The sequence below is a fragment of the Eumetopias jubatus genome, unplaced genomic scaffold, assembly GCF_037043125.1.
Source record: "Eumetopias jubatus isolate StellerSeaLion01/CBP00866 unplaced genomic scaffold, mEumJub1_p1.0 scaffold_11, whole genome shotgun sequence".
Lineage (NCBI taxonomy): Eukaryota > Metazoa > Chordata > Mammalia > Carnivora > Otariidae > Eumetopias > Eumetopias jubatus.
Window position 1 is genome coordinate 95,611,273 of NW_028274817.1, and position 17,971 is coordinate 95,629,243.

The following is a 17,971-nucleotide window of genomic DNA, read 5'->3' on the forward strand; positions in this document are numbered from 1 at the left end:
CATGTAACATAGGTATTCATTTCATAATTCCATCTCAAGTTTTTAAAATATTACCTTCCAAATCATATAAGAAGAATGTGTGTGGGGGGGGAGATGGTTCTGACATTCTTGTAACTCATTTAAGAAATATTTATTATTTCCAGATCCTCTTCTGTATTTACTCTCCGAACGCTTGTTTACAAAAACAAAACCCTAGTTTGAATGACACCAAGGGGTGTCCAGGAAAGTGAAAGAGGGTTGACTGATCAAGGTTGAGCCATGTGTGTAAGTTGATGAGTAGGCAGAGAAAGTGGGCCGGAGAAGAGAGAAAAGCAGGCATGCAGAGAAAGGCAGGCAAAAAAAAATACTCCCCAGCTTTACATATTACAGTTTCAACAAATGAAGATAAAGAGTGGGGGATTTGACATGCTGCCCAGAAAGTGACTCAAACTCTATCCTAGAGTGGGGACATGAGTTTCATGGTAGGAGAGATATGGGGGGGTATGAGTTTCCAGGCCCAGAGAAAAATATTTAATGTATAATAAGTTTTTAATAAGTACTTTTGGATGGATTGACTATAGATAGATTTTATCAGTCCAGAGGAAATAAAATATGGCAGAGACTGCTCATTGTCGTCCCAATATTTTTTTTCCTTTCTTCTTTTTTAGTAATAGAAAGTCCCCAAATTTTATCTGGGCCTGGATAAAGAGATTACATTTCCCAGGCTCACCTGCAGCTAGACATGTCCATATGACTGAGTTCTGACCAATGAGATGCAAGTAGAAATGATGCGTGCATCTTCAGGTCATGGCTTTAAAGGGAACCAGCTTGCTCTCCACTGCAGATGTGACTCCTCAATTGACAAGCAGATGAAGACAACACAGGGGATGGCAGAGCAACAAGAGAAAAGGAACCTGGGTCCCTGGATGATCTCAAGGGACACAGGCACCACACTCCTTGGATCTCCAAGTCCAGGCTTTCATGTGAAAGAGAAATGAAGGGCGCCTGGGTGGCTCAGTCATTTAAGCGTCTGCCTTTGGCTCAGGTCATGATCTCAGGGCCCTGGGATTGAGCCCATCAGGCTCCCAGCTTAGTAGGGAGTCTGCTTCTCCTTCTGCTCCCCCTGCTCGTGCTCTCACTCTCTCTTTCTCTCTCTCTCTCAAATGAATAAAATCTTAAAAAAAAAAAAGAATGAAAAATAAGCCTGTCTTGTTTTTTGTTATTGTTATTTAGTCTTGTTAAAATAGCTGGTTAAATTCCTAGCATGTTTCCACCCCTCAGGCATGGCTGGAAGCACAAAGAGGGCATATATCAAATTTATTAAGTTGTAACAACCATCCAAGTAGGACTGACTTGAGTTGAGGGTGGCTAGCCGTATCACTTCAGAAATTTCTGGAATTGTTTAAAATGAGCATTTCTTATTTAATAGAAATAGCCAATATTATAAAAAATTAAAAACTATTTTACTACTGTATAGATTTAAAAAAAAAATTATTTATTTGACAGAGAGAGAGAGAGTGAGAGAGGGAACACAAGCAGGGGGAGTGGGAGAGGGAGAAGCAGGCTTCCCGCTGAGCAGGGAGCCCGGTGTGGGCCTCGATCCCAGGACCCTGGGATCATGACCTAAGCCGAAGGCAAATGCTTAATGACTGAGCCACCCAGGCGTCCCTTTTGTATACTCTTTCTATATTCATATATTCAGTTATATCTCATTTATATTCTTTTATCACTGAAATAATTAAATCAGACACAAAGATAATAATACTAAGATCAAAGTAAAAAAAACTATAGATGTGAATGAGAAAACTAGGGAAGATATTTTTGTTTCTGCAGGAATTTCATACTTAATTTTGTGGTCAAATTGTTTTTTAAATAATACATAAACATCAATTCTCTGCCTTGATTTTAATAAAATACTGCCATAGGAAATTTCCCTTTCAATGTGAAATAGGAGCAGTCTACCTCAGTTCATCTGGAAGACAGCTGAAAAATAAACCTTGCCTCACTGGGATTTGATTTTGCCAGATCTTCATATTAACTTGTTGAAAAGTTTTCTTTAAGACTTTAAATGCCAGAGGGGTTATTATACAAAATTTATTTGGGGATTGCATCTAATTTATGGCAACTTTTCAATTTCTTTAAATAAGGAACATTTAATCAAGGTTGTGTTTCTGAATTTAAAGCTGCAAGACATGGTTTCAATCATTCCTCAAATCAGAAAGAGAGAATAAAGGAAGAGATTAAAAGTGAAGGGACGTGGAAATGAGTTACTACAGTTTTTCCTCTTCTCACTGATGACAGAATCATAATCTGTTCTTATAAATCCATTAACAACTATAATTGTTTTCCTTTTGGAAATAACCACCTATGTGAAGAGAACGAACATCACTGAACACTTGCGGAGCACTATTTTAAGGATATATCGTAACTGAAACATATTGGGTGCGGATTTTCATGTAACTGAAGAATCAGCAACCTGCAATTTAAGGAAATTGATTTTTTATTTGTTATCATTTTTTATATCCATGACTGTGGTTCTCTTACCATCAATATCTTCATAAGAATCATATGAATACTCTTTTGGAATCACTACAAAATCTGTTGCATCTAAGATAGGATTTTCTCCAAAAAAATCACCAGTCAGCATGACTTCCACCTCCTGTTCTATCCGCTTCCTGGACTGACATTTTATGACAACTACAGGAGAGAAATATTTCCAGTTGAGATGGAAGAAAATGAATTATGTCATGAAAAATATCCTTTTGCATATTTTGACTTATTGTGTCTGGCATTAACACACACATACACACACACACACACACTCATGCAATATCTATATACAATGACATTTTGGAAACAATTAAGAATATTAAATAATATGTAAAAATAGCATGACAGAGATTAACATGGAAGATATATACTAGATTACAGAAGATCATATTAGGATGTAAAATTTGATTCAGGAACTCACCTAGTCATATCAATAATTCAACTGGTAGTCAGGAACACGTGAATTTTTCAGCTATCTATATGTTCATTGTGGCTAATATCACTCTACCTACATAATAACACTACAGCAAATACCTTCAAATAATTTAAAAAATAAGTTCTGTAACATTTATTTTGTAATAACACTTCAAAAATATTTCTTCTTTATTCACATGCACCTTAAAATTCATATTTAAATTATTTCAGTAAAATATTTTGATTTTCTTTTCTAAACTGTTTTTAAATTTACAAAATACACTAACAGTTAAAAATAAAATTGTAATGAATTATTTAAAATTAATGTTAAAATGTAATTATAATATTAATTTAATATACAGCATTAAAAGTTTATATATATTTTTAAAGATTTATTTATTTGAGAGAGAGAGAGAAAAAGAGAGAGAGAAAGCACAAGTGGGGAGAGGGGCAGAGGGAGAGAATCTTCAAGCAGACTTTCTGCTGAGTGGGGAGCCGATGCAGGACTGGAGCTCGACGCAGGGCTCCACCCCACAATCATGTCCTGAGCCAAAACCAAGAATTGGATGCTCAATTGACTGAGCCACCCAGGCACCCCTGAATCATTTTATATATCTATATCTATCTATCTATATATAATTTCAATGTTTTTTTATATCAAGTACAGAAGAAGTTGTCAGTGATCTTGTAAGAAACCAAAATATTGTGTCTATATACAACTACTAATTACACAAAGGAATATTAATGAATTCCTTTGGCATCAGCTCTATAATATCATGCGGCCAAGTATACTAGAGGCCACATAAATAAATATATTACTTCTCAAAAATACATTAGATGCTTGGGGCACGTGGGTGGCTCAGTTGGTTAAGCATCTGAGTCTTGATTTTGGCTCAGGTCATGATCTCAGGGTTGTGAGATCAAAGACCCGTATCAGGCTCCACACTCAGCAAGGAGTTTGCTTGAGATTCTCTCTCTCCTCCCTCTGCCCCTCCTCCCCTCTAAAAATAATAATAAATAAATCTTTAAAAAAGTATATATATATATATTAGATGCTATATTTTTATCAATTCAGATGCACATAAAACCTAAATTTAATATAGGGGATAAAAGGGAATCATAATATAAAAATCTTTTAAAATGTATTACACTATACTGTTGTGGCATCAATATTAATATATTCATCTAAACTGTACAACTGGATAATGTCCTCAGATTTATGTTTTTTCACATTACATACCACATTTATAAATATCTAACATAAATTTATTTTTAATTCTAAAACGTACAGGTTGATATTGAATATTTTGAACTTAGAATAAGTAGTGAAATACAAGATGTAAATGAAGAGGGTTGAAATGATTGAGGAAAATGTACAGGCTTCTCTGGTTTTAATTAGCTTCAGCCTTAAAGCATTAAATTGGAAATTAGTGTGATCAAAGTTACAGTTAGTATCATGTCACCAGGCTTGTCCTCTAAGACCTTCGGAAATTAGTGCCCTGGCAATGTACGGATTACTCAATCACAATGGATTTGCATTCCGTTGTCTTCACACTGCGACAGTAGTAGAGTCCTTTTCCAATTACCTGCCCCAACGGATAGGAGCAAATAGGAATACACACAAAGAAGAGGTGGCTCACACAATGACAAGTACCCCGGGTTTAAGAATAACCTGAGCGACAGACACAGAAAAACAGAAAAGGAACAGTAAGCATCGAAGGTGAAGCAGCTGAGCAGGGAAGGCAATAGGTTCTGTCTGATGTGTTCATAAGAATGAAGGATGGACTGTACAGAAAGTAAGCAATATGTATTTATATAATTGTACTCATTTTTTTTCTTGAGGGCATTTGTAGACGAAGAAAATAATTACTAGAATAGGCTTTAGACTTCTGCTAAAATGATTTAATCACTAGTACACAATCTGTTTCAGAACACTGATGTTACTACTGGGTTGTGCTAAAGCAACATATGCTATTTATAGAACTCACACTTAGTTTAAAAATCAAATAATTACCAAGAGAAGTGACTTGATGGAAAATGCCTTTTTGTTTCTGCAGCATGTTTAACTTTCTTTGACGAAAATGGTGCAAGAAATGTACGTTTTATGTTTTCACAGGCTTTGTTTCAGACTGAAAAGAATCTGCTTTAGATCTTTAATCTGGGAAAAACAAAACTGTGTCTGCAGTCAACATGAGCAATGTTGCTGTTGGTATTTCAACAGAGTAATGTCTAGGGTTTATTACATCACTTTGATCACATGAGTGTATTATAAATTTTGAACTGTTCAGCTCCATGGAAAGTATACAAACAATTATCTTCCAGAAGGAAATAAAAGAAACATTTTGGCATGTTTGTGAAGCATTCAGAGGATAATTTAGTATATTTGAAACATTTTATGTGTTGATAATTTTTTAACTTAAGAGCAAAAATACTTCAAGTACGACAAATGACATTTACTGTCAAAGGTACTGCTAGATATGTGGATTTTAAAATTAAATGACATAAGGCAATATGTAACCTTGGCCTTCAGTGTATCTGGGGAAATGCTGTTATCCATGAGCAAAACTTACTATTTTCTCTTCTTCTGAAGTGTGGTGACATAATATATGGCAGTACAGGACTAACTCTGTTTCACTACCAAAGATCGGTACTGGAAGGAGAAGAAAAATTCAAAATTTCAAGACTTCTCTCAGGTCATCCATACTGCTCAAGAGAGGGGCTCCAAAAGAGGTATCTCTTTGCCAGGCTGAGCAATTCAGCGTGACTTAGTTATGAAGAACTATGCGTAAGGCCTGGTAAGAGGTGGCTCTATGGATATCCAAGAGGAATTGCATTTCTTAGGCTCACTCTGGGAAGAAAATGGGAAAATCCAGGAATGCAGAAGAAGTGAGAAGAGTATTGAGGAAGGAGAACACACAGAAACTTGAGAGAAGTTTGCAGCAGGGGAAAGAAAAAGAGGAGTCGCTGAGAAAAAGAAAGGCATTTTAAGAGTAGGGATTTTCTGTTGTGTGTATGATAGGGAAGTGAACTTCCTTGAAAACTTCAGTACGTTCTGACTGGTTTTTGGATGACATCATACAAGTTTAGTGTCTGGGACAACAGAGAATACAGGGATCGGTATCCCCATAGGATAGTTCTTGGATAGACTTAGAGCTACACAGAAGCTGGAATCTGGCAAATAAGTGTGACCCAAGAACCAAAGTACCTGGGAATCTTATAGACCTAGAGCAGGGCTCCAAGTACCCCACAGAATGCAGAATAAAGGGGCCTGAAGTTAATGTTATTTCTATCTTAGTTGATTTTGAGGTTTCACCAACAGGAAGAACAACAGGAAATGGTGTGGTTTGGTGGAAAGATCATTGGACTTACGATTAGGAGACCAGATTCAGTGCTGGCACTCCTACCAGTAGGGCTGTTCACTTCACGACTTACTTTCTCTGGACCTTAGTTCTCTTGCTTGTACAAGAAAAGATGGGATTAAAGGAGCCTCTAAGATCACTTAGAATCTTGGTGTTCTCTGACTCTAAAATATACGTACCTTGAGGGAATTTAGGATGTAGTGCCTGTGGAAGTCCAAGAATAGGGTATATCCAGTGTATTGCTTGGATTTCTCCACTTTCTATTCCCATAGTTCTAATGAGAAATTAAATTAGGAAGAGTGAACAAAAACAGGAACACTTTCAATATTAGCATAAAAGAGAATATTCATTATTAACTTAATGGTATTTTAGCAAAGCTCATGAATTTAAACTTTGGTAGAGAGAAACTATGAAATACAAAACACTTTCTGCAAATGTTAGGAACATTTCAAATCAAACCCTGGGAAATTATCATAAAGAAAAATGTAACACAAGGATCGTGAGATGTAAGTTAAAAATGAAGAACTTTTCCCCTGCTTTTAAAAGGTGGTATTGGTATTTATTGATGAGACTAAAATGTGATTAATCAGAGGCAATACAGTTCCTATGGGTTATATTCTAAATTGGACAGGCCAAACACAAAACACAAAAAAATGCCATTAAGTACAGTGACAAAGAATTTACTTTTGGGGGTTACCCGTTAAAAGAAAGAGGGCATTTGTCAAAATATTCTAAGTCCATCATACACCATCAAGAGAACAGCAATAGTACAGAATGGTTCTGGTCATTGTTGAAAATGGGCTTTCCTTGTTAAAAATGAAACATTAAGACAGAGCAGGCAGGACCAGCTTCACGAGCACATGACTTGAGCAACAAACAGCACAAGGACCCCACACCTAGAATTGTTCCACACTTGTTTAGTACACCACTGTAACTGTCTTGAAATTCTCAACCATTTTTAAGGGAGGGCCCCCTCATTTTCATTTCACACCAGGACTCACAAATACATAGGCAGTCTTGACTGCTGGAAGGGTGAACATCGTGGCAGAATGGACACTAACGGGCTCACAGAAAAGAATTGTTTTAAATGTGAAGAAATATTTAACGAAACTATAAAAGCAGAGAAGACATACACATTTTGTATCATTATTGGAGTTTGCTTAAATTTCAGTGAAGCAAAGAGGGCATGGGCACTCTGTATCCTGGTAGCGACACAGGTAACGGTAGTAGTCATGGCGGCATTTCCTCGGGGTGTCATACCCACCTGGCACAGGGCCATCACTTGGTGAATGCCAGCATCACCAGTCCCATACTCTGCCAAGACAAGCTGTTTCAGGTTATTCTCTAGAGATTTATTACTTGTCTCAGCAGTAACTATTTTCCCAGTCAAAAAGAGTCCCCTTGCATGTCTCTGATTCTGATTCATTGACATGATACTTAAGGTTGACTTGTTCATCACTCTGAACTTCAAATCCCTCTGAACGTCAAATGATACATACTATACCCATATAACAAATGTATTTTCCTCTACCGAACATATAAATTTCAACACTTCAGAGAATATAAAATCATGAACTTTACATTGCATAACATAGAAAAGAAAGTGATCACGTCAGCGCCAGTCAAAATAAAATCATTTTCCTTCAATGTCTTTATTGAAAAGTTACCTTTTCATCTCTGTGCTCAATTCATCAAAATTGTCAATAGGCCAACTTTCTCTATTCGCCCTCATCATTTGAACAATGACCATTGTTCTGTGTAATTTCATAATGTGGGGCATAAATAACACTGGGATATCTATATTCCCTTTAGGAGGCAATGTGATTCCTGTAAAAAACACAAAAATAATTTTAAATGTGGTAAACATTTTCAGAATATAATTTTAACAGCCGAAAATAATCTCCTAATCCCCTTGACTGACTATCAGTTTTTCAAAATCACGTCTGAGCAAGAAAATGCTTTGTGCTAAATTATAAGCGCACTTCACTGGCTTCACTAATTTTCCTCAAATGCCATCAACCCTATTAAAAAACACATTTTATCCTGAGGCAAGAAGCTTCTCCTGATGACTCTGGAAGGGATGAGGAAATGTTGAAAGTGATGGCTTGGGTTTCCCAGAGTGATAAAAGAACCATGAAACCCATGAGTCTTTCCAAGTCTTACTACAAGATTTTATTTATTTATTTGAGAGAGAGAGAGAGAGAGAGAGAGAGAGAGAGAGAGTGCATGTGCATGTGCGCACGCACACGAATGAGATAGGGGAGGGGCAGAGGGAGAGGGAAAAGCAGACTCCCCACTGAGGAGGGAACCCCAGGCCACAATGGAAGACAGATGCTTAAACAACTGAGCCACCCAGGTGCCCCCCAAGTCTTAGACTATATTGTTATTATGTTATGTTAATCACCATACATTACTTAGACTACATTTTGCAAAAGCCAAAGTACAGCGATTTTTGACCCTTTTAATACTTTGTGTGTTTTTTTTTTTTTTTTTCCCCCTAGACCATAACAGCTCCAGATTTCTGCTTGGAGTACCAAAATTGTTACCAGTAAACTGTTCATTTATTTAACTGACGATCCACGAGGGAAGCCAAAGCTTATGTGTGAAAGAAAGGGGGATCCACTCCAGGTTATAAAAACCAGAAGACAGAAATACTGACAGTATTTTCTTTTGTTCTAATAAAATTCAAATTTTTCAACCTTTACATAAGAACCACCTGGAAAACTTGTTAGACAGGAGCCTGCTAAGCTCCACCTATAGATTCCGACTTATTCAGTCTGGGCTGGGGCCCAAAAGCTGCACATTTAAGTAGCTCCTTATGCATTCCGGAAGCACATGGTCATGTGGCCACACTTTGAAAAACAATGTGTTCTACCTATTGGACAAGTATTGAGAGGTTGGAAGCATGGTGAGCTTCTGGCTATTTAAAGCAGTGAGGATTTCAGAGGGATGGACGTCTTCCTTTATTTTGAAGAGTAACATTATTTCTTTTTTAATTTTATTTTATTATGTTATGTTAATCACCATATGTTACATCATTAATTTTTGATGTAGTGTTCCATGATTCATTGTTTGCGCATAACACCCAGTGTTCCACGCAGAACATGCCCTCTTTAATACCCAGCACCAGGCTAACCCATCCCCCCACCCCCCTCCCCTCTAGAACCCTCAGTTTGTTTCTCAGAGTCCATAGTCGCTCGTGGTTCGTCTCCCTTACAAACATTATTTCTTTATAAGAAAAGATTATTAACTATATTCTGGTTATTAAAATTCTTTGTTATAAAATCAATGATTTTCAAAGCCATTTTGTCTCAGCTAAGAACACTGTACTAAACTATTAAGAACATCAAGAAAGGAATCAGAAAACGGCCCCTCTGCCAAACATCCCGACTCAAAATTCTTATAAATTTTTAAATTTTAAATTTTACTCCAGGAAATGAAAATGTTCTGTCTCATAGCATAGTTAATAATAGTTAATAATTAATATGATTACTACTTAATATTTATTGAGTACTTGCTATATCTCAGGCTCTGTGCTAAGTATTTTTCACACAATACCTCACTTCATTCTCAGAAAATCACTGCAAATTACACGCTACTATGTTTCTCACTTTAGAGGTGGAAAAAGTGAGACAATTGGTTAAAAGACTTGCCAAAGTCTCAGTGAAAGACTATGTTGCTTACTAAGATATCGAAACAATGTCTGCCATCTTCAACTTTGTCTTCATGAACTCTAGAGGCTTAATGAATCACTGCATTCAAATGGATAAAAGTAGCAAGCGGATACGATAGAGTTGGAATAGGAATAAAAAGAGCAAGAGCTGAGTCAGAATAAATCATCCACGCATCCCCAAGGAAATCAAGTTTAGAAATGATCATTGACCCTTACAAAATTCTATGTTATCACTAAAAATAGATTTCAGTATGACTAAAAATAAAACCTAGACATTTAGATGGTGTAAGGAGCCACGACAAAGATACAAAAGGGTAATTCATTGCCAACATCATGCTTTCTTATAATGTTTGAATTGAAAGTATGGAAAGACAATGCTATGATAAATAAGCCCATTTAGTTAACAATCCAGTAAACTATTTGTGGCTGTAACGTTTTACCGGGTCTACAAGTAGAAATTGTTCCCTGCTGAAGTGATTGTAAGTCTCCTTCTCTGTTATTATATGTTTGAATAGTAAGAATCACTGTGCTATTATTAACTTCCATGAAATCACTGAAATGTAACATCAAAAAGAACTTTGAGAATTTATCAAATTCATTTTGTGTCTCACAACTGAGTTTTATTTTCTGTGGTTTTCCCATGATCCTGTGCAACACTCTGAGTAGAGACAGGAAAGCTGTCCTCACTTCTACCTTACAAAAAAATCTACCCATGTTTTCTTCTAATACCTATATGCTTTCATTTTTATAGTTATTTGATCCATTTGTAATTTATCCATACATATGAAAATGAAGAAGAATGTATCCAATGTTACTGATTTTCTATATGGGACTAATAATACAAAACCACTTATTTAAAAATTTCACTGACTTGAAATGCTACCTTCATGGCATGTCCATATATATTTTACTCTTTTTCTGGATTCCCTAGATTTCTTCAGTCTTTCTTTCTCTTCATTTCTACATGCCACATTGTTATAATCACAGATGCTTTATTTCCTAGGCGGACTAACTGCCTCTTCCTCCAGCTCATTTTTTAAAAGAATTTTCCTACATTTGGAATGAACAGTTAGCTCCAGGAAATGGATGGGGTGGCAAATAGTACATTTAATAGAATCACCCTACATTTGTACTTTTGGGATAACTGACATTTTTATCTATTCATGATCTACCCGAGAGCAAGCATATGGCCTTTATCTTGTATTTCTCATCTGGGCATTGTATTAGGTGCTTCTAGGTTCTTGGAATAGCTTTGCGGCCAGTTTTAATTTTCAGCCTTGCTAGAGGCTTATTTCAGCATCTTCATATGTATTTAGCAGGAAGCTGAGAGAAACCACATCAGTTTTTTTCTATCTTCTGACAAGGTAATCCAGCTAGTATGATGATTATTATTCTCGTTAGGTTGATAAACATATTCTAAACTCAAAACATTTTCTGAGCTTATCTCTTTCTGTTTTATCCCATTTCCATATGGTAACCACACAAACTAACCACATATATATTTACTTTTTTCTATTACAGTTATCATTCTTCAAGTTCAAAACCCTAATAAGCATCTGGGGGGGAATGTGCATTTTGTTTTATATAATTAATTTTATGGACTTAAATATTTTATGAGAGGTATACATTTTTATAGAATTTTCAAAACCCTGATAATACTTTATGCTTAGTATCTGAGAAACATTACAAAGTGTGATATTACTGTTTTGCCTTTGAAATCTCCTATGGCCTTGTTGCACTTAACATTCAAATTTTATTCAGTATATTTTAAAACTGCTATTTTGATTGCTCTTTTGATTAAAGGTGTTAGAAATATTTATGCACTGATCTCTCATTTGAAATACAGAAACTGTACAATGCTTTAATGGCTATGAGGTTTCCTGCCTTCTTAGAAGAAAATCTTCTCAAGAGAGTAAAATGAGCATAATCCTCATTTTAGTAATGAAAGTATTTCATCCTGGGAGGTTCATTTTTAATCACTTTAGTGGTATGACATTACTGTTTTCCACAGCATAATTTCTAATATCTAGCATGGTAATAGGAATGGCCCATGTCAGGTAATCAAAGAGATACTAAGAAACATATTAGCACCCTAAGTCATGTGATTATTTTGGTTATTGTGGTTTATTTTAAATGAGCACAAGTTTTAAATTTTAATTTTAAATAAGAGTACAAGATGAACATGACTTATCATCAACCATCTTCAAACATGAAATCTATTCACTTTCTACTTGGATACTTTGTATTTTCAAAAACTGATTTCAAAAATCTTTAAATTATGACAAAAAAATGGAAAGGAATTGTTAATGTGGTAGTTTGAAGAGGAGTCCTTTCATTGGTTCCTGTGGAGATGCTATGGGCTGAATTATGTGTGCCACTGCTCCCTGGCTGCTATTGATATGATGAAGCCCTGATTTCCTGTATCTCAGAATGCGACTATATTTGGAGTTAGGGCATTTACAGAGGCGGTTAAGTTAAAATGAGAATGTTAGGGTGGGCCCTGGTCCAATATTACTGGTGTCCTTATAAAAAGAGGAAATTCAGATACACAGACATACACCAGGAATATGCATACCCCAAAGGAAAGACCATGTGAGGACACAATGAGAAGGCAACCATCTACAAGCCAAGGAGAGACACCTCGGAAGAAACCAAACCCCTCAATTCCTTGATCTTGGACTTATAGCTTACAGAACTGTGAGCAAATAAATTTATTTTGTTTAAGCCAGTTTTAATACCCAGTCTAGTATTTAGTTATTGCAGCCCTAGCAAACTAATCCATGAAATTATCTTTTCTTATGTTAGAGGCTGAAGCATGGGATGCCATTGAATTTGCTTACAGAAGTTCTAATTCCAGACTCTCAAAACATAGGGCAGGGGCGCCTGGGTGGCTCAGTTGGTTAAGCGTCTGCCTTCGGCTCAGGTCATGATCCCAGGGTCCTGGGATGGAGCCCTGTGTTGGGCTCCCTACTCAGCACGGAGCCTGCTTCTCACTCTTCTCCCTGCCTGTGCTCTTTCTCACTATCTCTGTCTCTCTCTCTCTCAAATAAATAAATAAAATCTTAAAAAAAAAGAAACTTCTTTTAAAAAAAACATAGGGCAGATAAAGAAACTTGACTCTGATTGCTATTTGGCTGCTATGATCACGGAAAAGCTAGGGATGAAGCATTCTTCCCTTCCTACTTGTATCTTGTCGACTGAATGGGGGCATCTAACGAATAGCAAAAAGGACATTTCAGGGATTGTGTTTTCTTTGTTAAGGATTAGAGACTGTTGCTGTTTTACTCTATCTTTTGAAGAGCTAGCTAATGCTTGAGATTTAATGAAGAAGTTATCCAAAGAAGATACCATCAAAGGGATTAGTGTAGAAAGAGTAAGCACTAAGTTGAAGATCGTATTTACGAAAACAGATAATTGGGGAAAAGATACAAATCCATGCTTTTCAGAAAAAAAATGTTGTTTGGGACATATAGTTTTAAAAGTAGATTTTGGAGTTATTCAACACAAATATGATTGCTAAGGTAAGTTTTACACCATGAACTAAGCACCTGTAAGTTGAAGTTTTGTGTTTGCTTTTTAAGTCTAAGAATTCATTAGCAAAAATAAAAACAAAGAAATGCTTAAAGCCTTTTCGCTAAGATCAAGTGTAGAAAATATTAATTTTAATGTAAACACTTCATTGCTGGCTCAAAATGAGTGAAAAATCCACTATCAGAGCCTCCTGACCAGATGCACAGTGAAGGAGAGAGTTTTCTATGATTAAAGGCCATCAAATACATGCTGCATAAGCCCCGACAATGATGAAAGAAGGGTTTTGAGTTTTACCTGAGTGTTTGGAATAGAATATCTTAATGTTCCTTCCAGCTCTAATATCCTATGATAACATGTTTCCTCATAAATAGAAAAGATAAATAAGATTCAAAAAATTAATTTCAGGGAATTGAACATTTTCTTGGAAAGCAGCTAATTTTAATTTTAGTTAAGATCACCCACAGAAAATTCTAAGATAAAATAATGTCTAGTACTACAACTAATATACTTTATTGATCAATTACCACGTCCTCCTTGCCCCTGCACCATAATAAGTAGTGTGTGTGTGCACGTGCACGCATGTATGTGCGTGTAAGATCTCTCTCTTTACTTATAGGTATACTCTATGATATAGTGTAGAGCATGAGCTTTAGAAGTTTAAATCTTTGCTCTGTTATTTGCTAGCACTGAGAAAATTATTTCAATTTCTAAGTGAGATTTTCCTCTTATGAAAAAGCTAATATAATATACATATCAATATACATATCAAGGTTTTGCTATGGCAAAGATACTACTCCAGTTCCATCCACATAATACCATTTTGTACAGTATAACACTAATTCTACACTGTTTTATACTTTCACTTATTCATTTTCAGAAAGTGCTACGTGCCACGTACTATAATAAGCACTGGGGATAAAACAGTGAAAAAAAATGTATCCTCTGCTTTTCTGAGTCATGCATTCCAGAATGTGTTAGGGGGTGAGAGTAGGAGTCAAACAATAAAAAAATGTATTTGTATGTATGGTGTAAATAAAACAATAAAGGGTTAGAGAGTCATGTGGATGTTAATATAGTGTGGTCCAGGAAAGCTTCTCTGATAAGGTGTCATTTGCACAGAGCACCTAAGGAAGTTTGAGAAGCCTTGTAGACATCCATGGCGGGGACTATGGAGATAGCAAGTGGCTATGTGAACTGGATTTAAGGAGAGGTTGAAGCTGGGCCTATCAATTTAGAAGTCCTTAGAATCTCATGTGGGGCTGAATGAGGAGATCTCATCGGGAATGAGTGTGGCTAGAAGTGAAGACTGAGCATTTGGGCCTCCAGGAAGTTACGGGGACGGGAATAAAGGAGAAACATGCAAAAGAGAAGGAGGAGGACTTACTAGAGAGAGAGAAGGAGAATCAAGGAAGAATAAGTCCTGGAAGCCAGTTGTTTCCAAAACAGTGAGAGATCAGCTGTGTCAAGTAAAAATCATGATCTGGCAGTGTTAGGTTACTGATGAACCTAAAAAGAGTATCTGTAGGTGGATGGGGCATACAGCCAGATTAGTTTAGGTACAAAAGATAATGGTATAAGTGAGGACAGTAAGTATAGAAAACCTTTCACCATGTTTTGCAATAAAGAGGGATCAGAGAAATGGGATTGTGGCTGGGAAGGATAAGGGGTAAAAAGAGACATGTCTTTTAACATCAGGAGCTATTATTATAGCATGTGTATGTTGATAGGAAATATACAATAACAGTTATTATAGAGAAGACAAAAGGGGAAAACTCCTGGAGAGTTCCATGTAGTTGAGAAGCTGTGGGATTCAGTGAACGAGCAGAGGGAGGACCACAAGAGCACAGAGAACTTTTCTGATATAATGGGAGGGAATGCAAGACACAGGGATGAAAATAAAATTAGGCTGGTTGGTATAATGGAAAAAGCAGACAATTAGACTCTGATTTGACTCTATATTCTTAATGAAATAGGAAGAATATCAGATGTGAGAAGAAGAGGAAATGCTGCATGTCAGTGGTAGTTATCAAGTTTCAATTCACTGTAGGAAATTTTACTATAAGCAGATTTTACCAAAGGAAAATCATGTCCCACCAAAAGTTCATTATTTAAAATTTACTTATTTCTCTATTTTCCTTTCTCTCCATCTACTCATCTATACATCTATCAGCCATTCTACCTGTCTTAAAGGCCTATAATGCCTAAGCAGATACTAGTCTTCTCTCTGTTAGAACATTCACCTGCATTTCTGCAACTAAGAAAATTGCATTAAATGGAAAAAAAAAAAGGCTCTGTGCCTTGGGCTTCATTTTACAAGCCCAGACATTATATAAACTATTTTAATAAGTTCAATTTCTGCTCTCTGCGTAAAAGTATTCTAGTGGTATAAGTGGGTCTAAATTTCAGGTTACAGAGACTTTTCTAAAAGGCAGGCACCCAGACAACTTTGCATAAGAAAAGCTGTAGCTTTGTGTTTTACAATAAAATCAGTAGCTTCACTAAGAAATCCACCTGCTGTGTGCTGTAAATTGTAATTACAAATCTATGTGATTAGAACCTCTGCTTATTTGTGTGTTAAATTGGTCATTTGACATAATAGGAAGAGAAATTTTATTAAAAATGTGAAATCATGCTCAGCTGCAGACATAATTTAATAAAAATTCATGACAATTATCTGGAGACCTGGGCATACTTTACGTTAGGCAGCAGCACACATGGTAAATGTCACTAAACACTGAGCTCTTTTTTTTAAGGATTTTATTTATTTTATTTTTACAGAGAGAGAGATTGAGAGAGAGAACAGTAAGAGGGGCAGATGGAAAGGAAGACAGAATCTCTAGCAGACTCCACACTGAGCACAGAGCTGGGGCTCAATCCCATGACTTCGAGATCAATCCCATGACCCTGAGATCATGACCTGGGCCAAAATCAAAGTTGGATGCTTAACTGACTGAGCCACCATGTGTTCCTAAACACTGAGCTCTTAAAGATGTTCTCCAATTCATAAATAGCATTATTTAGTTTCAAAAACATATTACTTTTGCAAATAACATTTTTATTATTGATTGTCAAATTATACGATATAAGTTAACTAAAATCAACATGAAACAGCAATGATCTCTTATAAGGAAAAGAAGTGTCTCTTTAATAAATGGTAATGCTAGAACTCTGCTTATTTAACTGATTATTAGCAATCATATAAACATAAATGACGCATAGTATATCTTTTAAGCAATAGATACTATAGATACCAAACACAGTGTATATCTTTATCCTTTAGATTATTCTCTTATGATATTACCCATATACAATACAAAAAATTTGAAATAATTATAAAATCCAGTTTTAAGAAATGAAAGAGAGATCCCATGTACCCTTTACCCAGTTATCTCCCATGGTAACATCCTGTAAAACTATAAAACAATATAAAAACAAGAATATGTAGGGGCGCCTGGGTGGCTCAGTTGGTTAACCATGTGACTCGATTTCTGCTCAGGTCATGATCTCAGGGTTGTGGGATCGAGCCCCATGTTGCGTTCATTGGGGAGTCTGCTTGAGATTCTCTCTCTCCCTCTGCCCCTCCCCAACGCATGCTCACTCGAGCTCTCTCGCTCTAAAATAAATAAATGAATCTTTTTTAAAAAAGAAAAAAAAACCCTCAGAATATTTATATTGATATAGTCAAGATATAGAAACATTTCATCATAAGGATCCCTCTGGTTGACCTTTTATAGACACCCCTACTCGATCCCCTACTCCATCCCTGAATCATTACAACCACCAATCTATTCTCCATTTCTATGAATTTGTCACATCAAGAATGTTAAATAAGTGGCACCATATTGTAAGTAAATTTTTGAAATTGGCCGTTTCACTCAGCATAAGTCCCTGGACATTTGATCAAGTTGTGCTTGTCAGTGCTTCATTGATAATTCCTTTCTGTTGCTGTACTTCATGTTATGGAAGGACCACTTTGTTTACTCATTCACCCACTGAAGGGCAACTAGGTTGTTTGCAGATTTAGGCTATCATGAATAAATATTCCATGAACATTCATGCATATATTTTTATGTAGAAATAAATTTTCATTTTTCTGGGATAAATTCCCAAGAGTGCAACTGTTGGAGGGTAAGTAGTTGCATGTCTGCTTTTACAAAAAACTACCAGTTTTCCAGAATGGCTGTACACCTTTACATTCCCACAGCAGTGTATGAGCATTTGTTTCTCTACATCTTTCCCAACACTTCATGATGTTTTTTTAGTTTATTTATGTATTTGTGTATTTATTTAGTTTATTAGATGTATTTTTCAGTTTAATCATTCTAACGTGTTTGTAGTAAAATCTCATTATGGTTTTATTTTGCATTTCCCTAAAGACTAATTATATTGAACACCTTTCCATGTGCTTATTAGTCATCAGTATATTCTCCTTGGTGAAATATCTGCTCATGTTCTTTAATCATGT

General features: G+C 36.0%; 1 protein-coding gene across 3 annotated transcripts in view; it reads right to left on the reverse strand.

Annotated features, from left to right (window-relative positions):
• Positions 1-17,971, reverse strand: part of CFAP47 (cilia and flagella associated protein 47) — a 519,587-nt gene that overhangs the window by 54,921 nt on the left and 446,695 nt on the right. For all 3 annotated transcript variants that reach the window (XM_088028500.1, XM_088028501.1, XM_088028499.1), the window contains 3 exons: positions 7,970-8,129; positions 6,482-6,576; positions 2,524-2,676 (listed from right to left, as the gene is read on the reverse strand). In XM_088028500.1, the coding sequence (XP_087884626.1) occupies positions 2,524-2,676; positions 6,482-6,576; positions 7,970-8,129 (408 nt within the window). The remainder of the gene's footprint in view (positions 1-2,523; positions 2,677-6,481; positions 6,577-7,969; positions 8,130-17,971) is intronic.